The sequence below is a fragment of the Haliaeetus albicilla genome, chromosome 5, assembly GCF_947461875.1.
Source record: "Haliaeetus albicilla chromosome 5, bHalAlb1.1, whole genome shotgun sequence".
Taxonomy (NCBI): domain Eukaryota; kingdom Metazoa; phylum Chordata; class Aves; order Accipitriformes; family Accipitridae; genus Haliaeetus; species Haliaeetus albicilla.
The window spans coordinates 25,186,922-25,214,846 of NC_091487.1; the positions used below are offsets into that span (position 1 = coordinate 25,186,922).

At 48.6% G+C, this 27,925-nt stretch overlaps 2 protein-coding genes across 3 annotated transcripts; one reads left to right on the forward strand and one right to left on the reverse strand.

The window, feature by feature from the left end:
• Positions 1–7,125: 7,125 nt before the first annotated feature.
• On the reverse strand, positions 7,126–13,382 carry AHSA1 (activator of HSP90 ATPase activity 1). Its single transcript, XM_069783775.1, has 9 exons — positions 13,187–13,382; positions 12,647–12,837; positions 12,386–12,468; positions 11,588–11,705; positions 9,894–9,982; positions 9,431–9,565; positions 8,558–8,659; positions 7,980–8,031; positions 7,126–7,539 (listed from the first exon to the last, which is right to left on the reverse strand). Exons 1-9 carry the CDS (start codon positions 13,264–13,266, stop codon positions 7,367–7,369), a joined length of 1,023 nt encoding a protein of 340 aa, XP_069639876.1. The 5' UTR covers positions 13,267–13,382; the 3' UTR covers positions 7,126–7,366.
• A 284-nt stretch (positions 13,383–13,666) lies between these two features.
• VIPAS39 (VPS33B interacting protein, apical-basolateral polarity regulator, spe-39 homolog) lies at positions 13,667–27,781 on the forward strand. Of its 2 annotated transcripts, XM_069783773.1 has the most exons (20): positions 13,669–13,800; positions 13,945–14,037; positions 14,542–14,644; positions 15,952–16,095; positions 17,102–17,140; positions 17,483–17,547; positions 20,203–20,259; positions 21,193–21,285; positions 21,956–21,989; positions 22,436–22,538; positions 22,627–22,654; positions 22,841–22,914; positions 23,476–23,551; positions 23,849–23,983; positions 24,520–24,561; positions 24,958–25,047; positions 25,444–25,530; positions 26,074–26,163; positions 26,486–26,590; positions 26,864–27,781. In XM_069783773.1, the coding sequence occupies exons 2-20, from the start codon at positions 13,945–13,947 to the stop codon at positions 26,882–26,884; spliced, it is 1,479 nt and encodes a 492-aa protein (XP_069639874.1). In that variant the 5' UTR covers positions 13,669–13,800; the 3' UTR covers positions 26,885–27,781. The 2 variants fall into 2 exon arrangements, with proteins under 2 accessions (XP_069639875.1, XP_069639874.1); XM_069783774.1 differs by lacking the exon at positions 26,864–27,781 and having other exon boundaries at positions 13,667–13,800; positions 26,421–26,590.
• The last annotated feature ends 144 nt before the right edge of the window (positions 27,782–27,925 follow it).

A 27,925-nucleotide genomic window follows, 5' to 3' on the forward strand; every position in this document is an offset into this window, starting at 1 on the left:
AGATTCTGTCCAGCCCACTGCTGTTTAAGTGATGATTCTCTAAGCTTCCACTCCTTAAGTTTATTGTGGTTTTTAATATAAAATATATATAAAATGTCTTTTATACCTACAAAATTTCATAGAGAAGACTTCTTTATTCTGATGCTGCAATAAAGCACTTTATGTATGTATGTGTTGCTGATGTCATTCAGTAGGGACTGAAGCATATGTTGCTATTTGTCTTGGTTGAAAGGGATGATACTATGTAGAATGCTACGTGTCTTGGGTCCCCAGCCCCAGCTGTACTGCAAAGACCCTGGTGGCTTTGCTCCCTTCCCTTAGTATTTGCATTTGATGGTGTCTGGCTGCAAGAATCACGGCTAACAAAGACTGTCCGGAGACCGCTGCCACAGACATTAGATATGCGAAGTGCTGCTCACAGGGAAGGAAGCTTCCTATGAGAAGACCATCAGGGTCAGTGCTGAGAAGAAAATGCATTGCCTGTGCCTCAGCCCTGACCCCAGGTTTTATTCCATGCTTGGCCTAGCCAGAGCTGGGTGCTGGCCAACCTTACACCATCACACTGCTTTAAGCAGGTATTGAGTATGGGATAGGGTGGAAAAAAGCCCAGCATCATCCCAGCTGGAAAACTGGTTTGGCAAACCACCTCCAGAGCCAACAGCTAATGATAGCAGGGGGATTTGCAAAGCTTTCCAGGGATCACAACTTTTTGTTGCTGTGAATTTGCTGCATAAATCGTGACCACTTCCAAGCTCTTTCTTTTTCCAGCCGTTTTCCCTCCTTCTCTCTTGCTCCTTTTGCTTTGTGCTGGCTGCTCATCTGTCAAGGGTTATCTGCTACTCCAGTACGGGGCTCTGCTCCACAGCTGCCTCGCACCATTGCTGGCCACTGCCTGGGTGGAGCAGACAGCTCCTCTTGGTGAAGGCTGCTCTGAGCTTCCCATTGGTCTTCTGCAACATCAAAAATATTGTTGCATGGAGCCCAAGCCAGGGGGAGCAGGCTGAGCTCTGCTCTGCAGGGAAAGTAGCACAGAGAAAATCACTCTTTCCCTGGAGGGCCAGCCAGCAGTTACTACTGTGTATATGAGACGCCTAATATGCCTTTATCCTCTGCAACAAGGTCTTTGCTGTGCTGGATGCTGAGCCCTGCTCCGAAACTCCTGGGCTAGAGAAGTCGCACGCCCAGAAGATGGAAGCAGGAAGAACTGCTTCCCTAATTCTGCAGGTGCTCAAGACCTGGAGATATCACCTGAAATCATGGAGTGAGTCTGCAGCAGAGTCTCAAGCTGCACCTTTGCCCACTGCTTTGAACACAAGACTTCTTGACCAGTTGAGCTGTCTTAGTTTGCCAGCCTGGACTGGAGCTTCATGCGACTCAGCTGTACCAGTTGCCTGGCATCCAACTTGCAGCTGAGTTTAGTCTGTACGCAGAAGGAGCTGTGCCCAGATTTTGCTACGCACAACGGTAAGCATGTGCTTGTCCCTGCTGGCCTCCCCTCTTGGCCCCAGATGAGTCAGGAGCAAACTGTGCAAAAAACCTTTTGACTGAATGACACCTTGAAGGCACGGGTGCGTGGTCAGCTGCCTGGGGGACAGGCAGGGTGAGTGCAGCCCATCTCTCAAGAATGCACGTGAGATTTCATAGAAACATGTTTACAGCAACAGAGATCCCATTAGCTGTCTGCTTTTTTTCAGGGCTCCTGCTCCAAGAATCTGCTTCTTGGAAAGCACACAAAAAGCCCAGCTGGGCCCAGAAGGAGCCACTTTGGGAGGAGAAGACAGAGAAGAGTTTGGCCAAAGCCTGTGGAGCAGACCTGAACTGCAAGGCCTGGCCTTGGCCTAGGAAAGAGCAAAGTGTGGTTGTGATGGTCTGTGAACCTTGAGTTAAAACTGAAGCTCTCAAGAGGGAAAAAAAAGAAACCTTTCAGGCACCTCTGTTCCTGGTCTGTAAAGGGACCCACCCCACTCTGTGGCTGCATCAGCCCTCCGGGCTGGATGTGCTGGTGACACACAGCCACCAACTTCTCTGTAGAAGAGTAAAAAAAAAAAAAAAAAAAAAAAAATCACACTAGCTGCAGTTTTTCAGCAGTAGCCCTGCTGACCGCATCGTGAACACTGGGCAAACAGGAGCTTGTGGTAAGACCTGGTCTCCTGGGCTTTGCCTTCGCCCTGAGTGTGGAGAATCTCCCCGCAGCTGGTCCTCAGCACCTGGCAGAGCCGGTCCTCTGCTCCGTCTTCACTGATGCCATGCAGAGCTTTGCTGAAATCACACTGGGGTAGCCCTGCCTGACGTGGCCACAGGATGGGATTTACTCTCTCCATCACCGCAGAGGATGGACCCACACATTTGCAGTTGGGAAAGGAATGTCTCACCCTCCTTCCCTGCCATGCAGCAGCCAGCCGCCCCTTGGAAATGCCTGAGAGAAGCCCAGCTGGCGGGGCCCAGCCCCTGCTTTGTTCCAGGTCCTTGCAAGCATGTCGGCTATTCTTCTCTCACTGCATGGGAGCCCAGCAGCAGGGATCACAGCTCTGCGCAGCTTGACCATCGTGCACGGGCCCAGGGCCACAGCAGAGCCCATCCGCCAGCCAGCGTCGCTGGCTGGGCTTGTCTGTGCCGTGGGAGCTGAGCAGCAGCTGGCAGGGCGGCCCTGAGGTTTCTGAAGAGCCAGGAGAAAGTACCCCCCCCAACTAGGCATCACAGCCTTCACACACGGGCATGTACCACAGAAAATGCATTTAGATGGGGTCTCGAGAAACTACATAGCCCCACCATGGGGACGTAGGCAAATCATTCCTCACCGATGGGTGCCACTTGCTCCTGGGCTTCAAGCTCTCCTGTAATGGAGATGCCACACTAACCCTCAGCTTTACTGTTCTTGCAGGAGAAATGTTTTTCTAGCAGCCAATCTAAATCCTTCCTGCTTTATTTTAAGCCCACTGCATCTTACCTGCAGTGGTCACAGAGAGGAAGCATATTCTTGCCTTATTTGCTCCTACATCTCATGTATTTCACAATTTTACCATTGCGCTCCTTACTTCCCTCCTTGTCTGCCATCTTCTCTTTTCTAGACTAAACAAATGCAATTATTTTAGGCTTTCCTTAGAAGCTATACTTGTAGACCTCTGGCTGGTCTCGTTGCCCACTACTGGGCTCGCTCCAAGTAATTCATGTCTTTCTTGAAGTGTGGAGTCCAAAATTGAAGCCATGGGGTCTTATCTGGGACTTTCTTAATGCTATACAGAAAGATTTCTTCACAAGACCTACAAACACCAGCCTGCCCAGGCAGCTTTTATTCTCTTCCATGATGTTTTAAATTTATGTTCATTTGAAAATTCACCATAACCCACCCAGCTTAAATGTCTTTTACAGATGTGCTGCCAAGTCTGTTGCTTCCCCTCTTATACACATTACTGGTGGTTTCTGCTTCAGTGTAAAACTGCAATTCAGTGAGGTCAAATATACCTTTTTTTCTCTTGGATCACTTTTCCAATTGGTCAAGATAATTTTCAATCCTAAACTTGTCTTCTAGGAGTTTTACAGCACTGGTGGTGATGTAAATTATTTTGGACTTTGAAGTCGTCAATCAATTATATTACTTTCTATACTGAAACACACTAGATTCATTACAGCTCTATTAGGCCTTCCCTTATTTACTAATAAAAAAAAAATATCATATAAAGCATTGCCTAAAGTCTTACTAAAGCATAGATATTATGCCAGAGAAAGGCATTAGGTTAACTCGGTATGAATTGTGCTTGATGTAACCATGATATAGGTGTGCTGGTCATTACTTTTTACCTGATTAGCTGGGTATTTACAAGTTACTGACTGCATTTTTCAGTATTTTTTTTCATGAGTTGATCTAATTCTCTTGGCCCTTACCTCTCTCTCTTCTTCCCTCCTTCTCCCCAGCCCCATTCCTCATCAAATTCTGAAAGATTGCTCCGCTTTCCCAAGTAAGACTTCTAAGGTAAACTGCGTCAGGCCCTGTCATGCTGGAAACATCCAACTACTTTCACTTTGGCTTTTTTAAAAAATATTTTATTAAGTTCTTCCCATTTTGCCATTGCAGTAGGGTTGGGATGATGTTTCAAAGCAGTTTTAATTGTTACTTAGGCTAGGGGCTTTCAATCTCTTTGATTTGTGGCCTGATCTTCCCATACAAGTTTCACATACATAAATACAAAACAATGAGAAAGGGCCAAGTGAGTCATTACATAGGTCCACCTAAACCTGCATCCAGTCTCTGACAGCAGTCAACAGCAGGTGACTAGGAAGGAAGAGTAAAGAGAAGGACAAGCACGTATCGCTGTCTCCCTGAAGTACTTTCCTTGTTGCCAGCAGCTGGTGGCCAAGAGGATTCTTGAGCCAGATGTGATGGTCATTCTGTTTAATAGCCCTTTGTTGATTTATTCTTTCATGAATTTTTTCCACTCCTGTTCTGAATCAATGTAAACTTTTAGTGGTACCATATCACCAGCTGCAAGAAATCCCAGAATTCACTAAGCGTGTTCAGAGACCCCTTTGGCTGGGAGCCCATATTCTGTTGTTTGATGATTACTCCTTACTCACCTTTTCCATGTGCCTCATAAGTGCATAGCCAGTTAGCATCCACCTCTGACCTCTCATCACTGTGAAAAATTCACTGTTTACTTCTATCTCTGTTTTCTGGGGTTTTAACCTTTGTTTTCTTTGATTCACGAGAATTTCCCTCTTATCCTGTGTCAGTTCAGATTCTTGAAGAGCCTTTGGGCAGCAGTACACACTGGACCTTGCTTTTCTTCCTCATCTTATATAGCCCTCCCTCCCCCAAATAGCTGAAGGACTGCCAACTGTGTCCAGCTCTCCTGACACTTCCAAGTAAAGCAAAAAAGTCTGGGGTTTCTCATTAGCATCTGTATAGCTGCACCAGACATCAGCTGTAGCTGAAGGAGTGGGTCTCTTTGCTGAGAGCATACAGGTGTAGCACACAGACCTTCACTAGCATGCAGCGACTTAAGGCTCAGATCGCTTTCACCAAGTAAATGAAACGGCTGAAGCGGTGTAAGGCATTACCACCACTGTGCCCTGTTAGAGTTAGCATATCCTGACACACTCTGTGCCTCAGGCTAAGTGCTAGCTCACAGCCTGGCCTTTTAGCACAAGCTTTCCTTCACCGGTGGGTTAGTCCAATAGGTTCGGTTGTGAACAGCAGCCGAGGCATGGCTACACAGCCTATTTTGCTGCTGTGGGGATGGCGATTTCCAACCTGAGGGGCAGGGAGCCAGCTGGGACAGCACCAACATAACTCAGGCAGTCAGCTTTGCTGGAAGAAGAGCCCTCAAACGGCCTCCAAGCAAAGCCCAGAATCCGTGAGCCCCATGAATATGGGTTGCCGGCTGAGGCCAAAGCGTGTCCTATTAGGGTAGCAGCAGGATGCCCGAAGTAAACCCTGTTTGTGATGAAAGGAGGGCAATTAAAATTCCACTTCAGCTGCCTTCCTGTCCCACTTCCTAACCTTCCAGTGGCAGGTGATTAGCAGGGCCTGCCTTCTGCTGCCCTCGCTCAGCGGTGCCAGCAGAGCCCCGCTGCAGGCAAGCACTGCTGCCGCGGCGTGGCCAGCTGCCCGCACGGCTGCTGAAGCATGGCAAGGACACCGTGATTCAGCTGTCCAATTTGTCTCCAGTTAACTTAGAACGAGCTCATTTTCTCAGTTTTCAAATCATTCTGCTCATCTTACCAAAGCTCTTGCCTTGGCTGTGAGCACGCTTGCTAGCCCTGCTGTTTAAGGTTTCCCATGTTTCTGGCCAGGATTTCCCAAAGAGAAAACCACACATGCACACTGCACAGTGACATCGTGTGCTTACATCATATTACACTCCTGCAGCCTACCAGATGCATGCAGTAGTTCATCTGTGCCTAAGAATCCTGGCAAAATACCTGTGGTCCCTTTCCCAGCCAGGTGGTGCTTTAAGGAAGACAACCCTGCAGGACATAGGGAAGCCCGACCATACATACATGTGCCCAGACTTCATACAACTTCCTTTGCCATCACAGGTCAGGACAGGGATAAGTACACAACATAGAACTTAGTTGCATACCACACTCTTGATGTCTGTACACACCTTATCATGAATAATCAATCACTTTGGAATAGTGAGTGGAAAAGGCTAGAAATGCTCTCCATAGTTTAAAAGGCAACTCAAACAATTACATTTGGGGTTTTCTAAACAGGCACTAAAGTTTTTTTTCCTGCCTCCTCTACTGAAGGGGTTGGCTACAACACACCATCCAGATTTAAAAAAAAAAAAAAAATCCCCCAAACAGTAATTCTCACCCAGTAACATTACTCACTTCCAGCTTACTAGAGGTGCTCTGCAGAAAACACTAACAGAAAACAAAGTACACAAGAGAAAACCAAGAACTTCAGTCACCCTTGAGGTTAAGCAGATTGATACTTCTGACCAGAACTAGATTTCCCCGCATCGTATAAACAAGTTTATTGCTTTAGAAGACATCTCAGGGCACTAACTGTATTAGCAGGAGAGAACAAGCAAGTGGTTTCCCTTCCTCACCAGTCAATGCAACAGCTGAAGTGGGGTCAGCCAAAAGTACTGCACCTTGTTTATTTTACAGGAATAAATCCCACGCCCATTGAGAGTCTACAGTTTGCTTTGGCCTGAAGCTCTTGGAGGTAGCTGACCCGGGGCCCCACAACCTGCTAGAACCATTTTGTAGGTGGGAGTTTCCCTTGCAGTGGTTTGCTGGTAAGTCTTGGACATCACGTAACTAAATGATTGGCATTCTTGTAGAGGAGGCTAGTGTAAGCGTAAGAAAGGACTGTGTTGAAGAAGGGGATGTGCAAGGGAGGAGAGGAATAGCTTGAACAGGATCTCAGATCCCTTCAGAAATGGGAAGGGTTTGAAACATTTACTAGCAGCAGATCAAAAGCAGAGAGAAAATGAGCAGCTGCTCAAACTAAAAACTGCATCAAACTCATACTCTCTACTCCTCCAGAAGCGAGAAATAAATCACATTGGGATCAGCACTCCTCACTGATCGGTGTTTTTTCAGACAGATCCCTCCCTCAGCCTATCAACAGACCCTTTGAACTCAAGCTGATCTGAGGACACAAGTTCCATGGTGTTTTTTTTTTTTTAAGTTAAGTTTATTTAGCAATAGAAGTATGTACATGTAAGAGAATCCCCTGCAGCATGAGACATGCACAAAGCAGTGAGGGACTGAAAGTGGTGCTGCTCAATGGCCTTCCTCATCACCTGTTATCCCACTTTACTCAGCAGCAGGGCCAAGATTAGAAAGGGACAGGTGAGAAATGTATCAGTCCACGTGGCAGAGTCTTCAGGCAGAGCCTTCCCAGCAACTGGTATTAAAACAAGCGGGCGCCATAGCCAAATGTCTGTTTAATGCCCTCAAAGTAGTAGCGCTGCCAGCCTTGCTTTGTTCTTTCCTCCTCGCTGGCAGGAATGCCCTTGCCTTCCAAGCACACCTCCGTCTCGCCACCTTTGTCAGTGAAGTTCAAGGTAATTGTTGCAAAGTGCCCTAGAGGAACCAAAGCAAATCTGTCAGCAGTGTGTAGTATAGTATATGCTGCCCCAAGGAGCTGCTCTGCTCCTCCTCTCACATGGCACCACTTAAAAGACTCCTCAGGATCCTTCCCAGAGGATCTATTTATGACAGCTGCAGGCCTTCCTCAGAAAAGGGGAGGAGAGGGCTCCCTCTTCATGGCGTTCGAAGCAGTTGCAGCCACAGCTGAGCAAGCTGCTACTTCATTGGTCCTTAATCCCTGGCCACTGCTCTAAGCAGTGGCTGGCTGGTGATTCTGACCTGATTGTGTGGGATATGAAGCTGGGATAAGGCTGGTGCAGCTCCCAGAACGCCGTGTGCTCCCCGATCACGAGCCAGAGTGCAGTGTGGCAAATGGGAATTCTTCAAACACAGGCAAGGGCTGTAATACCATAGTCCATTTTTGGACTACTTACCAGCTGGCCAAGATTTAAATCTCCATTTCATAACAAGTTGCTTCTCAGGGACCTTGAAAAGAGAGAGAAAGACCAAGTAGTAATTTTTTGCAAATCCTGCAGTCTAGTAGAAAACAACTAGAATTGTGTTGATCTGAAGCCTCAGAGACCCCTTGAGAAATGCATACACAGAGGGAAAGAGATTTTAAATGTCCTTTTCTTTCCACTCCTTTTCTAGGAAGGGAGGCCATAGTACAGCCCCAAACGCTGAGACAGTGTCCCTGTCCAGAAGACTTTAGTGGCAGGAGGGCTAAAGAGGAAAAGGGTCGGTTACTACCCCTCTAAGCCCTAATAATTAAGTAAAATCACACAAAGACAGTGCAGATGCATAACTGGAAGCCAGATTTTCTCCCCAGACTGAAGTTCCATATATCAATCCATATTGAAGGATTCCTTACAATAGCCACAGCAATTACAGGTAACTATTGGGCACCAGGCAGAACTCCACAATTAGCTAACTGAAGCAGTTACGGAATTGATACCTCAAAAATAAAAAGGCTGCCCCTGAGCAAGATACACCTGCACTAGTTAATACTTACTAGGTCAACAAACTCTCCTGTGACACTGCCATCCAGCAACTGAAACTTGCCTCCTTTATCAGCCTCCAAGGTGGCTTGCGCGTGGGTGAAAGCTTGGACCATCTGAAAAAAAATTCAGGAGACGACCTCTATCATTTGACATTATCTGCTTGCAAACCTGTTGCGTAATCCCTCCCACCCAGCTACAAAAGTTCTGGAAGAGGAGGTAAGTCAATAATGTAAGGTCTTCATCAAGAAGAGACAGAAACTCTGCCCTGGCCAGAAAAGCAAGCTTATAGCCACTACAGTAGCATTCTGCCTGCCAAGGGAAAAAAAAACCCTAGCTTTCATATTCTACGCAGTGTTCTGTAAGCCACACTAATTTACTTTGCTGATTCCTTAATGAAACCCAGTTCTAAGAAAAGGTGGTATTTTTTTCTTTTTCTTTTTTTTAAAAGGGGGAACAAAAGACTATGACCATGTTTAAATAATGATACAATGCTGCCCTCTCCTCTTAAACTACGTAATAGTGTGCAGGAGAGGGGAAGCTATTCCCAAAGTATGCTTTGGTACCACCTAACCTTAAAAGGAAAAAGCAAAACAAAACCAAAAACCACAAAACTGTAAATCCCAAGAGATCTGACCACATGCAGTAAGGGATACACCTACAGATAGGTGCTGATAGCAGTCTGGAACTGGCTTCTAGCTGGCATTAAACCTCTCTTGTCAACTGTATGAAAAGATGCACACGCGAGCTTTAAGCAACTGTTCTGCAGACTAGTTTTCTTATTCCATTCTCGTGGATTGTGAGTGTCCTAGAGAATGCCTTAAAAAGCTTCTTAGGAACAACCTTCTATGTGCAAAGAACAATTCTCAGAACAAGCCTGGCATTACCTCCTGAGTAACGAATACCCGGTACAGCTCCTCAGGAGATGTTAAGAAGGTGTCCTTCAAGTTGATCTTACACGTAGGGATCTTGACTCCTATCGATTTGGACTGCGATGTGGCAGTACTGCTGCTAGCAGCCATCTAACAAAACAAGCAAAACAAACACAGGTACTTTCTTCACAAAAAACTCAACAAGTAGTTAACACATCCAAGAGGAAAAACAAAGGCTTTTAGTAAAGATGTAATTAGGTATAGCCATATTTGAGTGTAAAACCCAGATTTATTGCTCTGCTTGAATTAAGAAATATCCTGTGCTGCAAACTGAAGCAGTCAGGCCTACACCACAGATTGCCAATTCCTGAATATATATATCCCATAAACAGCATAGGTTGCTCCTGTAAGCCCCAGAATCTAACACTGTGTACCTTTCTTCACGTATCCAAAAGCATGTTTACACAGTTTTATTTACCTTGCGGTCTTCTGCTTTAGGAGCCACCTGAGGTGTTGTCTCCATATGTTCACCATTCACTGTGGGCAAAATCATGCCCTGGGTGAATTCTGGAAAGACAGGAATGCACCCATGAAACTAATAAAAGATCAAGTAAACCTTTTAACTGTTCTTTGAAATACACAATCAAAAAGGGCTTCCTGGTTTCTCCCCTGCTCTTGCTAGCACCCACGACTTGAAACAGTTTTAAAAAAAAACAAACAAACAAACCAAAAAACCAGACCTCTTTTTACAAGCAATTAATTCTTCTTGCCCTCTACTCTCCACTGAAGGCCGTATCAGAACCTGCCTACACTAACAATTAGGAAGCTACTTCCTCTTCCTACCCTAGACATACCAATCACTATCTTCCACATGTTGCCCTCATATTAACATTAGCCCTACACTTTATGCAGCTTTTTTTGTCTCCCACCATCTAATATAAATAGCAATCACATCTCAAATACTTTTATCTTGCTGGTCTAGACAAACCAAACCAAGCTTTTCCATTTCTTATCAGACTGGCTCTCCACTTTTTGTATCATTGTAGTACAGAATAAAGTTACTTCTAACTCCATCTTCCATTTGTCTTTTTTGACACCAGATGCCAGCACTACAAACAGAAACCTAGGGGAGGTCTCACCAGTGCCCTGTCCAGCAGCACTAGCACTTTTATAGCTCCACCAGAAGCTTCAGCCTCTTTCAGCATCATGTTTACTTTTCTCCAGCTCCACCACTTCTGCCTTTACCAATTATAAAAGTTTGCTCTTTCTCCTTCCTCTTCATCTGTTCAAACTGGCATTTTATTACATGTGTATATATATTGTATCCTGCAATACTTAGTTCCCACCTTTTCTTATTTATTCCAGCCCACAAGATCATACAGTTCTTCCTGAATAACATTCTCATCTTCCACTGGGTGACTGCATCTCCCACCCTGAACACCAAAACGCCTGAAAAAACCCAAGGGTACAGAAATTTGATCCTTGAAAAACAGCAACCACTGGTGGTTGGTACTTGGCAAAACCTGAATATCTAGCGTGTGTAGTGTAATATAAGTCAATGGATATAAAAAGCAACTGTAGCATTCCCACCCTGTACTAGAGAGCAAAGCCAAACTCAACCAAAGCACACTGATTTAACTCCAATTGTTGGAATCAGATTTATCTTATAAAAAAATAGTTTTGATCCAGATGCTGAGACAGCTTATTCAATGACACCAACAAAACCTGCAGAGCAATTTCCAGTTGTCAGTTATTCTCAAATCCAAATAACACTAGATGCCTTTCCTGGTGTGGCAGAAGAGAAAAACCAACAAACTAGAGAAAAGACACCACCTTCCAAGGGAGCAAGCAAACCAAAGGCCAGATTGTGCCACATGCAATGACTGATTCTCTGTGTCACTGGGATACCAAACACATTTTAAAAGTGCTGTTTATTATGGGTTATTACCAAAACCAATCTTTCTGGGCCATCCTACAGTGTCTAGAGACAGAAGTGCTTCTTGCCAAATGCTAACCATTTTCAAGAGAGACAGAAAAGTTACTGTTGTTGTTCTCACTCCTTCCTGTTGAGGTGGAGTGGGGAACTAATACCACTCCTCTTGTTACCCCAATCCCTTCTTTAGCATTACCCCATATGGGTTTCCATAATACCTCTCCCTCTCAGTTACACACCTGTTTTCAGAGTGCTGATGTAAGTTTTCATTGCATCTCTAATTTTTTTTGCACCCTCTTGCTTCATCAGGGTCTTCAAGTTAGTGTCAGGCTCATCTTTAGCAAGGCTGACATGGATCTAAACAAGAAGGACAAGTGTTGATTAACAAAGCCATACTTGCATGGTCCTTTTATTACTCAATTCAACATCACAGTTAGACTTTGGCTAAACTTTCACAAGCAGCAGTACAGTTTTATTAATCTTTCACTTCATCTCTCTCAGCCTACAGTAGTGCACGTATATACCTAAATACCTTCATATGCTGTAGAGCCCTTGTATCTAGAAGACAAGAATTAATTTGATAAAGATACAACATGATGGGGAGGGACTCTTTATCAGGGAGTGTAGCGACAGGACGAGGGGTAACGCTTTTAAACTGAAAGAGGGCAGATTTAGATTAGATATAAGGAAGAAATTCTTTACTGTGAGGGTGGTGAGGCACTGGAACAGGTTGCCCCAAGAGGCTGTGGATGCCCCATCCCTGGAACTGTTCAAGGACAGGTTGGATGGGGCTTTGAGCAACCTGGTCTAGTGGAAGGTGTCCCTGCCCATGGCAGGGGGCTTGGAACTAGATGATCTTTAAGGTCCCTTCTAAGCCAAACCATTCTATGATTCTCTTAACTTAAGCAGTCTCTAACACTAAAAGAGTTCTACACAAATGTTCTAAAAAAGGTAACATGGAAGGAACTATTAATGCTATGAGGATTCCCATTAGAACAGCCATACAACCAGCAGTATTAGCCTTTAGCTATGCTTACCTCGACTTCATCAACGTCATTTTCATCTGAGAGATTAGGAATCTCCACATAACCTTTGTATTTCACTCCTGTCTTTGAGGTGCCTGCAATTACAATTACGTTGTTCAGATCAACATTTCTTACTCTGGTTGTTGTAAAAGCAAACTTTGTACAGTATCACAATACAATAGTTTCCTTTATTATTACTTCCCAAATGAGATAAGTATCCTTAATCTTATAATTGAATATGGCCTTGAAACAGGAGGAGAGAACATCACTCACCAGTCCATGCCAGCTTGATAGCCCACTCATAGAAGAAGATAAGCTTCCCTTTGCGGTTGTTAATGGAGGCCTCTCCATCCAGTTTGCTCACTTCTGTCACCTCACAAGCCCCTTCCTCACCCTCCACCCTGACAGGCAGCAGGAGAGTTTTCAGCCGCTCTGTGGACCAGTTGGAGGCATCCCGCTCCGTCCTGCGAGAAAACCGGGCGATGTGAGAATCTGGGACAGGCCACGCCGCCAGCACACGCGGGGACTATCTAGCCTTCCCCCAGCCCTTCCCTCCCTGCCCCGCTCCAACACACACACACACACACACACGCGGCCCTTCCCCGGGCACCCCCAGCACACCGGCTCGGGCACCCCGCCACGCACACGGAGGCGGGGGGCCTTCCCGGGGCATCAGCCCGGACACCCCCACCTCGGCACCGACAGCCACGTATGGGAAGGAGGGAAGGGCCTTCCCCGGGACACCGGCCGGGCGGCCTCCCTCCACCCAGGGGCAGGGGCAGGGGGGCCCTCCCGCGGGGCCGCCCCGCTCACCAGTGCCAGTTGTTGACGTTGGTGGCGTCCGCCCGCTGCTCGACGATCCAGCGCGGGTCTCCCTCCCCCCACTTGGCCATCGGGACCGCCGCCGCCGCCGCCTCCTCCGCACCGACCGCCCGTGGAAACTGCTAGAACCGCCGGCTGCCGCGCCACCTCCCGGCTTCCGTCACCGGCACGGTCCCTTCCGGCGCCCTTCCCCCGCGTCGCGCGCGGCCTGGCTTCTTGGTTCCGCCGCCCCGCCCCCAGCTGGCGCTAGCGCTTGCGGTCCCGCCGCGTCCCGTCCCCGCCGGCCGGCGGCTCCCGGAGCCGGCCGCGCCGCGCCGCGCCTCGCAGCCGCCCCGAATCCGGCTGGCGGCAGCCCAGCCCTCAGCAACCGGCCCGGACACCGCACCGCCGCGCGCGGCCCGCTGGGGCTTGTAGTCCGGCCCCGGCGGCAGCGCGGCGCGCGGGGCACGCCGGTACTCGTAGTGCGCGAGCGGCGAAACGCCGGGCCGGGCCGCGGCGGGGAGACTACCCGTCCCGGCGTGCCCTGCGCGGCGGCCGCCCGTCTCCCCTGCCCTGCCGCGCCCTGCCGGTGGCGGTGCCCGGCGCGGAAGAGGAGGCGCGGGGCGGTGAGCGGGAGCGGGAGCGGGAGCGGGGGGCGGCGGGACCGGGGTGGGGGCCGGGGCCGCGGCCGCGACCGCGACCAGGGCGCAGGGGCGGTGATTCCCCTGAGGCAGCCGCTCCCCTGAGGCAGCCGCGCGGTGCCGTTGCAGATGAGCAGGGCGAGGGCGGACGAGGAGGAGTACTGGCACAGCTCCAAGTTCCGTGCCTTCACCTTCGACGACGAGGATGACGAGCTCTCGCAGGTAGGGTCCGACCCGGGTCTGCTGGGGCGCCGCGGCCCGGCGTGAGAAACCCCCCGTCCCCGCCCCGGGCAGGCCCCTCCGTGGCCGTCTCAGCCCAGGCCTCGGCCCCGCGCTTCGCTGAGGGTCTGTGCTTCGTGGGTGGGGTGGCTGCTGGCCTCCTGCCCTGCGTGGAGGCCACCAAGGGCTCCCATCTCGCCCCCCACGGTGGCCAATCCGAAATCTCATTAGGACCGCGGTTCCTCACCCGTGCAGCAAACTGCAACTCCTGCTGGTTGAGCTGTCGGCGTCTGTGTAGGTGTCGGTGGCCTTTGGATTCCCAGCGGCGAGGAAGGGCTGCTGTGTCTGCTGAACACCTACAGGTGTAAAATACCTCCTCCAGAACAGGCAGTGGAAACCGAACAAGACGTATTCAAAGCTCTGAGGGAGATTGTTTGAAGGTAATAGGCGACGAAGCGCAGTCTGCAACACTGGTGGTCTTTATACAAGCTCTGCTTTTGTCCGTAGCTAAAGGAATCCAAACGGGCTGTGAATAGCCTTCGGGACATCGTCGATGATGATGATGACGACGACCTTGAGAGGGTCAGCTGGAGCGGAGAACCTGTGGGAAGTAAGTGCAGAAGTACTGCAAGTTATCCTTCAGACAGAGGGAGTTTAAAATTACCGCTTAAGTCATGTCATTTAGTCAAGGTCAGGAGTACTACTCCCCATCTAATCCTGCATATCTAATCTAATTCTAGTCTGCTCGGGTCACATTGTGAGCCACTTGATTTACCTGTGTGGATCCACTGAAAAGAGAGCGAGCAGAAGCCCAAGTTACATAAAGAAGTGCAGACAAGTGGAGGGAATTCACTGTCGTTTTTCCCAATGTGTAGCCCAGCTCGGAGCACATATTTTGGAGGTTATGGCTTGATATTCATCATGCTCTGCTGGCCTGCAGGACTCTAGGTGATCTTTTCCTTCACACTGCTGCCTGAAATGGCACCATTTAAAGTTCTCTGTGCTTTATCCCCACAGCACTTTAAGGAGATATTCCGAGGTTTAGTGTGTGTTTATAGACTGACTTTTATGCTTGAAGTTTGAAAGGGAATTGTAAGCATTAAGCAAATGCATTTCTAGTGATGATGGGAGCGAGCTCATGACCCACGCATGATGCTGTCTGCTCCGCTTTGGACTTCATGACCCACGGAATACGTGGCACTTGCTAGCCAGTGCCAAACAGTGAAAATTTACATTTGGATCATCCAGAGGACCTTTAGAGAGTCTGTTCTTCTTGTCCTATGTGGTAGCTTCTCCCTCTGGTTCAGGCCGTTTCTTTTCCCACCCAAGGTCTCTACCTATCTGCTTTTTTGTTCTATCACCCTGCCCTAAAATGTGTGTTGTGCAGCTGCGTGAAAAGAAGGGAAAACTGTGTCTCAAACAAGCAGGAGGGAGACATATGCATTGTTGCCAGCAGCATATGCACATTGATAGCCGTTTTGTCTGTTGGAGAGAAAAACTATCTTACTTTTCCAGTGTTCAGGAAGGTATGCTCTTATGCTTCTGTAATTTGAGGAAACCCAGGGATTCTCTGTCTTGCTCTGTACCTTTATAGCAAGGATATGCTTTAGCCCACGGAACAACATATAAATGTTGGGTGGTCTGTGCATTTTTTTATATAACCATAACCAGCTGTACAACATTGCTGAAATCAAACATTTCTGGAGGACAACACACAACCGTTTAACAAGCAGTATTACACGGGACTGGGATTCTGTGCACTGCATCTACTTAGTGCTGAGGGTTAAAGTTATTTGGGATATGCTAGTGCAGAACTGAGCAGGAGACACTTGGTAACATTCCTGCCATGCCATAAAACCATTCTTTACAGACTGGTTTTCTCTTTCTCTGTCATAAATGACCTCTATCTGCACTTAGGTATCTCCTGGTCAATCAAAGAGACAGCATCCAGCAGCACTAGCTCGCTGGAGGGCCGAGACTCCAGCCTACAGAAGGGCTCTTCCTCCTATGCTGCTTTTCCCAAACAAGTTTCCTCCTACTCCCTAAGCAGCCTATTCAAAGGTGAGGTTCCTCATACACAATATAGACAAATGGGTTTTCCCTCAAGAACGTCAAGGGGTGATTGTGTTATCTCACGTAAATTGTTTTCTCTTAAGTTTACTGCAAAACAGGGAAGCTCTGATCTCTCCTGAGTGTGGGAGTGTATCTCTCAATGGTCAGAAATTGGAGGCTGTCTTGTGCAGAAGATCACGTGTTCTTGTGGTATGGGAGGGGGCTTTGGAGATTATGCCTTCTTAAAAGCCAGGTTCTCCAGAACAGCAAGGTAGAGCACAGCACTGTACAGCAATCCGTTTGCATGGTGGAAAAGAGCAGGCTACAAAGGGACTGGCTTGACCCATGTGGGCCTCATTTGATCTTCAGTACTGTAGAGAAGACGGGTTGGTTATCCTTTATTTGGAGCTCAGCTGGCTGCTGTTGATGTTGTAGTTGGTTCAGCAAACACATGCTAGCAGCAGTGGTGGAATAGCTGGTTATGGGGAGAGCTGCACAGCACACCATGGGGAGACTTACACAGCTTGCAAGAGTTCAGTTCTGTTGTCACATAGCCAGACAGCAAACCAGCTTTTACTTTGTCTCTCTTTCTCTGGAGAGGTTTTTTGCTCTCAACTTTGATAATACAGTGATAATGAAAGGCATCCAAATTGCAGCCCTGGTGAGCAAAGCTGTCCGTGTTGCCATGGCCTAAGCAGTGCTGTGTGCTTGAGCCTCTGTTCTGCAGGTAGATGAGTGAATGCAGGCTCTCTAACCTCTCCTGGTCTCAGTAACAAGAGGGCAGATAGGGCCAGGGTGTGATGTGTTTTGTGATACCACAGACAACTTCAAAGCCTTAGACTGCAAGCAGGTGAGACCCAGCTATGCCAGTGTAGTGTGAATCACTATACAGAGTGGCTTGTTCTACAGTGGCATAGCTGCAGAGCACTGGCTTGCAGTCTAGCCTTGTGTTCCCTCTGCAAGAGATGTTGCTGCTGAAGAGACAGTCTCTTATGAGTGTTTGTTTTGATTTCAGGACGAAACAAACTTCCAAGTTTCCAGTCCCTTTCAGACGGTAAGTTTTGAATCCCAGCCTCATTTTGGGAGAGGTGCAGATTTATATAAACCAAAGCATTTCCAAAAAAAGGCAAGTGTCATCTTCCTTATGTTGCAGAAGGGGAAACTGAATCATGGGTTGTCTGACAGTCATTCAGCAAAGAAGGAAAAGAGTTGGCGTGATGGTTTGGGGTAACCTGCTTATGTAGAACTGATGACTGTTGGGTTTAGAGCAGCTTTGTATTGCCATTTGGTGCTTGAGCTTGGGTCTTCTACCATGAAAACCAAGAAAACGGCAGTTTTGGAAGTGGATGTGAATCAGGATTTTGATGTGCTACTCAGCTTTGCCTTTCCCTCTCAGCCCTCTCTGACACAGGAGTTAAAAACTACACCCCAGAGCTGCGCAGACCGAAAGCTGAATACAAGGTGAGCAGCCTGTATTTGTAGTGTGCTGAGATCAGAGTACTGCCAGAAGAACTTCCTACTCTATTGGTTTCATGGGAAGCTATTAATCGCCATTTCAGACAGCAGAAGGCAATGCAGGGAGTAGGACAGGGAGCTTCAAAATGCAGCCTCACAGTAATTTAGGTGTTCTCTGCTTTTGCTCAGAAGCAGGGAGCTTTGCTGTGGGGGACTTAGTTACTCCTCCTCCCAATGAATGGCCCAGCAGTCTTTGTGAAAAGGATTTCTAAATAGTGCTTTGCCTGTAAGCTGTTTTCATGCTGGGTCAGATGAACTGGCATCACATGTGCTTTTTAAAATTTTTGGATCTAAAGGCTTCTAAATTTCTTGTTCATGAATCACTGGGACAGCACAGAGGGAGTTGCACAGAGGCGGAGTTCCAGTTGGCAGGAATGTTCTTCTCCCAGAGAGGCACTGTTAGGTGTTGCAGAACCTAGTGGATTTTGGGACTGGGTGGATTCCTCCTACTAGGTTCGAGGTTGTGGTTCCATGTCCTCAGGTCCGGCCAGTAACGGGACTGAGCACATATTCCCAACAGATGCAGGCCTACTCAATACTAACACAGCTGCCCACACAGATTAACTCAGAAACCAATGCCTTTACTAACAGACACATAAACACACAACACTTAAGCCTGATCCTGAGCCTTCTTTCTGTCTGACCAGGATTGAATTACACTAGTGGAACATACACACACTCTATGGGTCTCTCCAGTAGCTGGTCTTAGACATCCAGTTTGTTCTGTGGCTGAATCCCAGACCCCAGTCTCGTCCAGTGGCTGGCATCTGGACCCTTGAACCCCTAGGGTTTGTGGTACCGTTCCATTTCCTGGTACTCGGACTGCTTATTCTACTCACTGGCTCATTGAGCTTGAAGTTCACTAGCATTCATATGAACACATACACTTGGAATAGAGAGCCCACCCACACAGAAGGTGGTTAAATACAGAATTTAATGAGAATGTCAGACAGGCTGCAGTGATCCATTGCAGGGCTCAGTCAGACAGGCACACTAACTAGCCAGTTGTTTAAGCTTGGCTGGCACCCTATGGCCATGTTTCCCTCTATTTTCCCATGCTTGTTCCTGCTCAATTAATTTTGATCCCTCTCTTTCCCTGCTTTTTGTCTTTCCTCTAAACTTCCGTAACAAGTTTCACACATTTACACAACCCTCTTAAAACATCCCAGGATTTTTTTTCCCCTGTGTCTCATACTAAGTCCTGTGCCTCTTTAGGGTTGCATGGTGTTTGGGGAAAGTTTCTTTGGTTTACTCACCTTGGAGGGATTTTACACAATGGAAAAATCACCTAATTATCTCATTTGGTGGTGGCTCGGAGTGGCCAAGTCGGTGTGCTCAGATTATGCTGATTAGGTTACTGGGTTTTCTCCACCTGTCCTTGGCCACCTGATCCTCACCAGGTTGGTGTGTTTATGTTGATTAGCAATTAATCACATGAGGTAACAGGCAGCACTTCCTGAAAGCACAGCAGAGTAAATAAGCATGCCCTGTTGTGTTGTGTTCTGTGCCTGGAAAGGCAGTGAAGTGGGAAGGAGAAGTGTTGTACAGCCCCTTAAAAGCCGGCAGGAGTATTATAAGTGGGGTGGAACAAAGAAGGGAAAGTTTGTGGCAGCTTTGCAACAGTGTCCTGACAGTGACAGGCTGAGGAGCTGTCTCTGGCCAGAGGTGCTGGAGGCAACCCTGGTGCTCAGGACATTTGACACTCAGTTATACATTGACTTGAGAGACTCATGTGCAGTGGTCCCCTAATGGGACTGGGTCAGCTGCCTTTTTCTTTAGATTTGGACTTTCAATAAATCTTCAATGAATTTAAAATTCACTGTCCTCAGAGCTGGTTCTGGTTACTCCCTTTCTCTGGCTCTTTTGAGGCAGAATGAATTACAACTGCTGGCTTGAGTGCCTCACAAAGACTTAGATGCATTCTTGGAGTCTGAGTTCAGGAGTGGCTCAGGCCACTGCCACTTTTATCGAGTGCTTCCAGATCGTAGTCTGCAGGCTGCAGGGGAAGAACTTTGGTCATTGCAGCAGCTGTAGCGTATTACCTTAAGATGGTCTTGCTACAGGCTTCAGTGGTCTTGTCACATTGTACTAGTTCTGTGCAACTCTCCAGGCACTTGCCTGGGGCTGTTGTCCCTGTGTTCTCCACGCTGCTGTGGAAGGCTCACCAGCAGAAGTCTGTCTGAATTGTAACAAGAAACCAACTCCATCCCCCTCAGTTTGGGGTTTGTCAGTTCTGTGTGTGTTTTGTTTGTCCTTCTGAAAGCAACATTGAAACTTTAATTTGCAAGGAGGACAACCTATTGAAATGCACTTCTTACAAATGATATGATGATGGACCTTACTGAGGCAATAGAAAGACTCTGTGTTAACAACTGAGCCTCGAGCTTCCCTCCCTGCCGTCATGCAGGGTCTGAGGGCCCAGCATCTGCACCTGAACACTGTACTGATCCTACTAACAACCCCCCTGGAGCAGCTGAATGATAAGTCTGAGAAGCTACACATGGGCCATCACTGATCCACCACAAGTGGAAAGCAGCTTGGGGGCTGCTGGCATGATCTGGCCTCTTGAGGGTCAAAAGCTCTTTGTTTTTCTTGTGGCAGGATTACAGCAGTGATTGGAGCCCCAAAGATACAGTCAGGCGAATGCAGAGAGGCAAGGTAAGGACTTCCCACTCCCACCTGCTTGCAAGAGACGGAAGGTGTGTGGTCCTAAACTGCTTTGCACTTCCCTATGATCCTGGCTGTTCCAGGAGCAGGGAGGGGATCCATGTTGCTTGCAGCATCTAACAGTAACAGTGCTCTGCCTGTCTGCTGCTTTGCTGGGTGGCAGTGCTGGGATGACACTAGCTCAGGAGCAGCAGGAGACCTTCAGGGTTTCGTTGCATTGTTTACTTGAGTCATCCCCTCAGCTAGGCTCTCACAGGAGCTATCTATACTGCTGTGTCCCTTTCTACCCTTTCTGCTCCCTGGGGCTGGGTTTATGGAAAAAATCCAAGGGTGTGGGGCTTTACTTCCCTTGTTAGTTGGTTACAAATGGAGGGAGGAAGACAGAAGCAATCTTGATTACACTGGAGCTGGAATCTTAGTCTCAGGTGTCTCAGTTTGCAGTGAGCATGCAGGGAGCTTGTGGTTTTACTCTGCACAGGTCTCCTCAAAGGCTGGGGTGAACTAAAGGCTGAGAGAGGCCACAATTATATTGTAAGAAGGGAGGAAGAGTCTTGCAACTCTACTTTTCTGGTCTCCTCCATGGAAGGGGCCCTGCAGAGTTCCCTCTTCCTGTCCGGGCTGGTGGTTTGTGGTGTGCAGGGAAGTTTTGCTTTGTTACAAGGGTGTTTGTGCTGAATATACAATGTCTGCTGTCCTGGCCTGGGCAGTAGTGAGGGCTAACTCTGCAACTCCTGTGGATGGATTCCCAGGTATCATGCAGCATATGGTTTCAGCTAAATGAGAAGTTCTCTGCTGGTTGGGAGGACAGTTACTCGCTGTTGCTGAAGGGCTCATGGGGGAAGAATAGGTAGTACCTTCGGGGTTGGTTCAGCCTGGGGATTGTCTGATGTCCCATATGCCTACTTATACCTCTTCAATCTCCAGGTCTGCTCTCTAGAGAGATTTCGCTCCCTGCAGGACAAGCTGGTCCTCTTGGATGAAGCTGTGGGAGGGCATGATGGAAATGTCATTACAGCTGTGAGTCCTGCTGGGGCCATATAGGGCTGGGACTTCCTGGGTGATCCCACAGAGGGTGCTTGTGCGAATGCAATTGGTTGGCCACCTAATTGTGCAAGATGGGGGGTTGTTCTTTACTTAAAACCAAGAAGTTACTGAACAGTGTCAAAGCTTAAGACTGGGAAGTTCCATATTCCTGCTGGCTTTCTTGTCACTCTGCAGAATTCATGTCAGGTTAATAACAAGGAACCTGAACCTTCAGCCTTACAGATCTTTGCAGCAGCTTCTTGAAGGCTGACGTTTAATCTGCTCGTTGCAGCACAGAAGATTTGAGGGGCGTCTCCAGTTTATCTGGCTTCCAAAGCATCAGGCAGCAAATGGGACTGTGTCAGAGCTTCCCTCATCCAGATCTTTAAAGCCTTTGGATCTCTCATGGAAAGTTTTTTCTTTGTAAATTTTGGTCTCACTTACCTGAGCTCCAGAGTAGGAGCTTAGGCAGGCATCCAGGCAGCTGTGGCCCTGGCTCACTGCTTGTCCTGTGTCTAGTGGGTAGCAGAATTCAGTTCAGTGAGCTGTGTCTTCAGAGGCCCTTTGCAAAAGCTTCTCCAGGCCTTGACCAGTTTGCTGTCTGTCTGCCTTAATTCTCGTGAAGACTGATCTGGTCAACTGAGAGCTGCCTCTCTGCTCACAGGTCCTGATATTCCTGAAACGGACGCTAAGGAGAGGTAAGTGTGACTGGGGCCGGGGTTTCTATAGTGTGTTTTAGTTAAGGGCAGAGGGACTAGTTCTTTCACTGGGTGCAAGTCACAAAGAGAGCATCTGGGGTATTGCTACTTTACTGAGCATGAAATATTTTTGCAGCGAGTGTAACATGGGAGGGGGGATGGTGATGCCCATGAAGGCCCCAGAGAGGGGCTTGAAGCGGTGGTAGGTGGTCGTGGTGATGGGGTGAATGAAAATGAATCTGTAGGGGTAGCACACTGCTGTGAATTCAGCTGGCAGCCTGGTGAACGGGCTCCTCTGTGCTCTAGCCTCCAAGACTGTGCTTTAAATGGGATAAGGCTGTTGAATCCTGCCAATGGCTTGCAGCTCCATGCACCATGCTTAGCCCCCTCTGGCTTGATAGTACTAACTTAGTCTACCCACCTGTACATATCTCTCTCTCCTGTAGAGATCTTGTTTCGGGAGCTGGAGGTGCGGCAGGTGGCCTTGTGTCATCTGATCCATTTCCTCAAAGAGACGGGTGAGCAGAAGTTGCTTCTGGATCTGCTCAGGTGAGGCTCTTGCCCAGCCTTGTGGCGGGGCTGGGCACGCTGCTAGGAACCTGCCTCCAGATTAATGCTTGCTGATTCCCTTTTGCAGGTTCCTAGACAGGACTGAGGAAGTTGCTGTAAGTATTCCCAGGAGCAGATGTTCCCTTTCCTCAGTGAAGAGGGAGTGTAGTGGGCAGGGGGAGGCTGGCTGCAGGGTGTCTGGTAGTCAGGCGAGAGCTTTGCCATCCCCATTTTGCCCTCTGGAGTCCTGTATCTCCCAAATCTGTGAGAACAGACTGTGCTTCTTTTCCCTCTACCTCCAGCTGTCCCAGTACCGGGAGCATTTGAACATCCAGGACGTAGAAAAAAGGAGGGAATTTCTGAAAGGCTGCATTGGGTAAGAAAAAATGCAAGAGGGTGGGAGGGATGTGGGTGCTTCACAGAAGGTGGCAGTAAAGAAAATTAGACCTCTATCCCAGTGCCACGGCTTAGGTAGTTGGAGCGTTGATGTTGGTTTTACCTCAGTGGGAGTGGGGTGTTATGGGCACAATGTAGACCAGAGAGGAAGAATTTGTGGTGATCACTAATCCAGCATCTTTTGCTGCTTACATGGGGGCAAAGATGCTTCAGGGACCTTCTGATCGTTGACTGTTCGGGTTGTGAAGGATGAAAGCTTGGGTGCCTGAGCACTTGAGGAAATGGGTAGCATCAGCTTTAGGTTGTTCTGTGAGAGATGCCACATAATTTTTCCTTCTCTGGAGCCTGTCTAGGAGAGAGACAGTTGGAGAGGGCAGTGGGGCAGGAGCTTGAGTACCTACTAGCCACTCAGGCTGGGGAGAATGGGAGGTGTTCCCCACATCTCTGTTTGTGGGGAGCATGTTTGGTGGAGAACAGCATCCTTCTAAGTGTACTGTGTTAAGAGCTGCTGACAGTGCCTCCTTCCTCTATATCTGGCCAGGCTGCCATTTTCAGCTGAGGATACCTCTCACATCCAAGACCATTATACCCTGTTGGAGCGACAGATCATCATTGAGGTATGAAATCTTCCCTGCTGGTCAGGAGATGACTGGGACTAGCTGCGAGATCTCTATCTGTCCCTACTTTATACCACTTTGGATCTAACCAACCTGCCCTGGCTAGTGTAGTTTAACTGCTGTCCAAGCTGCTGTGCCAGGCACATGTGTGAAATACCAGACCTGAGACTTCATGGCATGTTGAGGCTGTGCTTGTGCGTTGCTATCACATCAATCTCCCCAGTTCTTTAACCCACAGCTGGGTCAGGCAGTTGCCCTGGCTCATGTTCACCATCTCTGTCTTCCTTTTTTCTGCAGGCCAATGATCGGCACTTGGAGACAGCTGGGCAGTCAGAGATATTTCGGAAATATCCTCGCAAGGCTTCAATTCTCAACATGCCATTAGTGACCACCCTCTTCTATTCCTGTTTCTACCACTACACAGAGGCTGAGGTGAGAAGGGTTACATTTCATCCTGGTAGCCCTCAATATGTGGGGTGGTTAAACTGGGCATGTTAAGGAAAGAAGGGGAGGGAGGTCATATGTCATGCCTCAGAGAGACCTAAAGGAACCCAGCTCCCTTTGTCCATCTGGGACCAGTCTGGAGTTTTCTTTTGTGCTCTAAGATGTGTTCAACCTGGGACAGCCTGTCATGGAGTTGCCTCCTAGAAACCACCGTCTTTTACTTCTGGCTCCAAGGAGCCAGAATTGGCCCTTAATCCCATGAGGCTGAGGTGTGTGATACTGGTCTTGGAAGTGCTGGAGGTGCATCAGTTGAGGATGTAGGGGAAACCATACCAGAGAGCTAATGGGGTGGGATACTTGCTCTCTTCTGCCAGCTGTTTCCTCCTGTGGCACTGACATGAGCAAAAAGCAGTAAAAACTTGGGTAGATTCACCCTGTTCGAGGCAAATGCTTTACAATGGGTGCCTGAACCTCTCCTATGGCCTGCTCTGCTGAGTTTGCACTGACTTGTCTGCTTTCTTTAGGGAACGTTCAGCAGCCCGACCAACCTGAAGAAAACATTTAAGGTATGGAAGTCTCCTGCTGTTGTGGCAGCACTAGCTGAAAATGTGGGCAGCCAAATTGTATTTAGCAAGGGGGCTGGGTAGGAGTTTGAGGGGTTCAGCACTGAGATGGGGGGGAGCATGGCATCCTTCTTGAGCAGGGCCATTCTGAAGGCTCAGAAAGGCAAGTGGTAGCCTTGTGGAGGCTTTCACTTGAGTGCGCCTCAGCTGCAGCAGCACTTGCAGATCCCCACCTCTTGCTCTCTACAGCGCTGGCCCTGGCCTCAGGCAATATCTCACCTCCTTCTCTGGCTGTTGGTGTGGGTCCTAACAGGGCTAGGGGCAGATGCCATTCCTGTCCAACCCACACAGGCCTTCTGAGTTGTGCTAGTGCTCCATCTGCAGCCTTCTACCTTGCAGATTCCTGATAAGCAGTATGTGCTGACTGCCCTGGCTGCCCGTGCCAAGCTGCGAGCGTGGGATGATGTGGATGCCCTCTTCACCACCAAGGTGAGCTGTGGAAAGCCTTGCTGGGGGCTCAGTTCCAAGTACTGATATCTACTGTGGATAGCTGGCTTGTTCTGGAGTTACTGGACAAACTGATTTTATTTCAGCAGGGCCCAGCACCTCTGCTGCATGGTGGTGCAATACATTCCTCCTCTCCCTTCCCAAGACCTCTGCAAGGCCTGGCTTGGCTGCAGCAACACCATCAGAGAAGGGAGCTGTCCTCATTCTCTGTTACCAAAGGGTTTGCAGCCAGCCTGCGCTCAGCCACTGCATGAAGGGCTCTGTCAGTGGTGCGTGTGGTGGCTGGTGGCATGTGTTGCTGGCACTGAGGAAAAACATTTTGTTGTGGCTGGAGGGATTGCCCTTTAGCATTAACAGAGGGTTTGGCTCTCATTTCAGAACTGGCTGGGCTACACCAAGAAGAAGGCACCTATTGGTTTCCACCGAGTGGTAGAGATCTTGCAGAGGAACAATGCTCCTGTGCAGGTGAGCAAGGAACTGCTGCATATGTCCTCTTGCTCTTTGTTGGGATCTGCGGTGTGAATGATTCCTCAAGTGAGCTGCTTTCTAGCTGGGAGCAGGAGAACAGCTTGCCGAGCTGCTGGCTCTGCAAGGTGGGCGCAGCACTCATCTGAGTGACCCATGCATCAACAGGAGGTGTAGGTGGTAGTGAGGGCTGGGTCCTACGTCTGATTGCAAGAGGGACAGCAGGCCTAGAGGTGTCTGGGAGCTCTCTCCCAACAGTGCATTGCCACCTTTGTTTGCTACATTAACTTCTTATGCTTAATCTGGCTGGCAATGGTTAACCCGATCCATAGGAACGAGGTAGCCTAGGACTCTGAGCTTTGTGAGCAAAGCTTTACTGCCTCTGGGATCCTGAGCAGTCTTGTCCTGGTCACTTGTTGCCTCAGGAAGGAAGGGGTCAAGTCTGTGTGACCAGTAACCTTGAAAGGTTTTGTGACTGGGGTGAGAGAATGATGCAGGCGGTACCTGCAGAAGGGAGCTGAGACACTCTTCCTTCCCTCGCAGGTGCTGCAGGAGTATGTGCGCCTGGTGGAGGATGTGGAGACACGGTTGAACCTCGCCACCAAATACAAGTGCCATGATGTTGTCATTGAGGTAGGTCCCTGCTGTGTGTCTGAAGAAATGGGACAAGAGCCTGCTTTTTCTCCCTAGCTTTCCTGTGGTCTGCCATGTGCCACTTGCTGTCATGTGCCTGGTGGGGTTTGTTTATCCCTGTGGCCTGGGAGCAGTGATATGATTCCCAGGGGAAGCCAAGTGAGCCAGAAGAGTGGGTCCTGGTGTTTGTGCTGTGTGGAATTGTGCCGTGGTGGGAACCTGAGGGGGGATTGAAGAGTTGTCCTGCTCATCTACAGGGCACCATCTAACCATGGAAGTGTCCTCTTCACTCACCTGGGTGCTGATTTTGCTGTTTATCTAGACATACAGGGATCTAAAGGATCGCATCCAGCTGACAGCATATAAATGCAAGGTGGAGCGAGGCTCTGCAGAAGAAGACAAGATAAACAGCATTCTCAACAACATGGTAAGAAACACCTACTTTTTCTTCCAGAGACTCTCATCAGAAACGGCCATAGATTAGGTGTAAGGGCATGGCTGTCCTACATACTTTTTATCCCTGCTGGGAAGCTAATCTTATGTTTGGGGTTGCATTTAGTGTAGGAGTGAAGGGTGAAACTGATAGAAATAGCACCCTCTGGCCATAGTTGTCCTTCTCAGGGAGTGGGACTCACTGACTTGGCCCCTGAGGGATCTGTGTCCAGCACTGATGTTAGTCATGTCTTGTTCTCTCTTTTAGCAAATCCGATGGAAGAACTGAGCACCTGTGAAGCAGCCTGCTTGGCTGTTGCCAGTGAAAGAGGAAACTGCAAAACCCAGTCCAGTGCCAACAGAGCAACTCTGTTACTACTCATTGCATGATCAACGTTCGTCAGTGACAGTGGGTGCCTGTGTCTTGTGGGACAATGGCATTCAGGCTGGTTGAAGGCAGCTGCTCTAATGTAGCCAGCGAAACCATGGTACTGATCCACCAGGGTTGATTCTTTTTGGAATCTGATTCTCTTTGACTTGGCTGTAAGCCAGGCATCGCTTTTGTTTATGGAGAGAAGTTGCTGGGCACAGCAAGGTTATGTTTGCTGTGGGTGGTGCCTGGCCTTATTCTTGCAAGAGGAACAGGTCAGTCACGCTCAAGGGTCTCCACCAAACAGTGCTGACCAGTCCGTGTAACACTCAAGCTGGCTTGGGCATCACCAGTCACAGCTGTGGCTAGAGTAAAGCCTACTGGACTGTGTTCTCCCTGCATCAGAGTGTGTTGGAGGAAAGGACCAGGTGCACCTTAAAGCTCATTTTTTTTGTTGGTTTGTTCTGGCTTACCCTAGGAAAAGAGGTGTCATATGAACTCCTGCAGAGAGCCAGGACAGCAGCCTCTGCCAGTATCCTTGTGCTGGCACTCTGCAGCTCTTGGAAGATCCCTTTATCAGGGAAGAATAGGCACCTAGTGTGGAGCTGGTCAGAGCCCTGCTGCGTTGGATGTAGAGCAAGGAGGGACCCCTCTCAGTTGGCACGAACCTGCTGGCTGCAGCAGCTCTTTTCTCCGAGAGTGTTATGCCAGGAAGGATTGAATTGCACTTTCTCAGAAACACAACTCCTCAGGCAACTGCTGGCTTCATCCTTCCAGACCTCACTTCAATTCCTTAAATAAACCTGTCTCTTTCTCCCTGGGCTGTTTATTTCCTTCCCACACTGAGCACTTTGTCACTCTGTGTGCTAATCCTGAGCAATTTATCACACCTCCCATGAAGTGAGTATGCAGGGTGTTTTCTCATGTCCTGAAAAGCACAGTGCATGTCACCATGGAGTG

What these genes read in the sequence shown, in the direction of transcription:
- AHSA1 (XM_069783775.1), bottom strand. Translation starts at nt 13,266, where the DNA reads ATGGCCAAGTGGGGGGAGGGAGACCCGCGCTGGATCGTCGAGCAGCGG. An exon ending in CTAAAGCAGAAGACCGCAAG is followed by an intron (nt 9,566 to 9,893) that starts GTAAATAAAACT and finishes TTGTTTTGTTAG; the next exon opens with ATGGCTGCTAGCAGCAGTAC. An exon ending in CAGGAGAGTTTGTTGACCTA is followed by an intron (nt 8,032 to 8,557) that starts GTAAGTATTAAC and finishes TCTCTTTTCAAG; the next exon opens with GTCCCTGAGAAGCAACTTGT.
- VIPAS39 (XM_069783773.1), top strand. Translation starts at nt 13,945, where the DNA reads ATGAGCAGGGCGAGGGCGGACGAGGAGGAGTACTGGCACAGCTCCAAG. An exon ending in GAAACGGACGCTAAGGAGAG is followed by an intron (nt 21,990 to 22,435) that starts GTAAGTGTGACT and finishes TCTCTCCTGTAG; the next exon opens with AGATCTTGTTTCGGGAGCTG. An exon ending in AGCGACAGATCATCATTGAG is followed by an intron (nt 23,552 to 23,848) that starts GTATGAAATCTT and finishes TTTTTTCTGCAG; the next exon opens with GCCAATGATCGGCACTTGGA.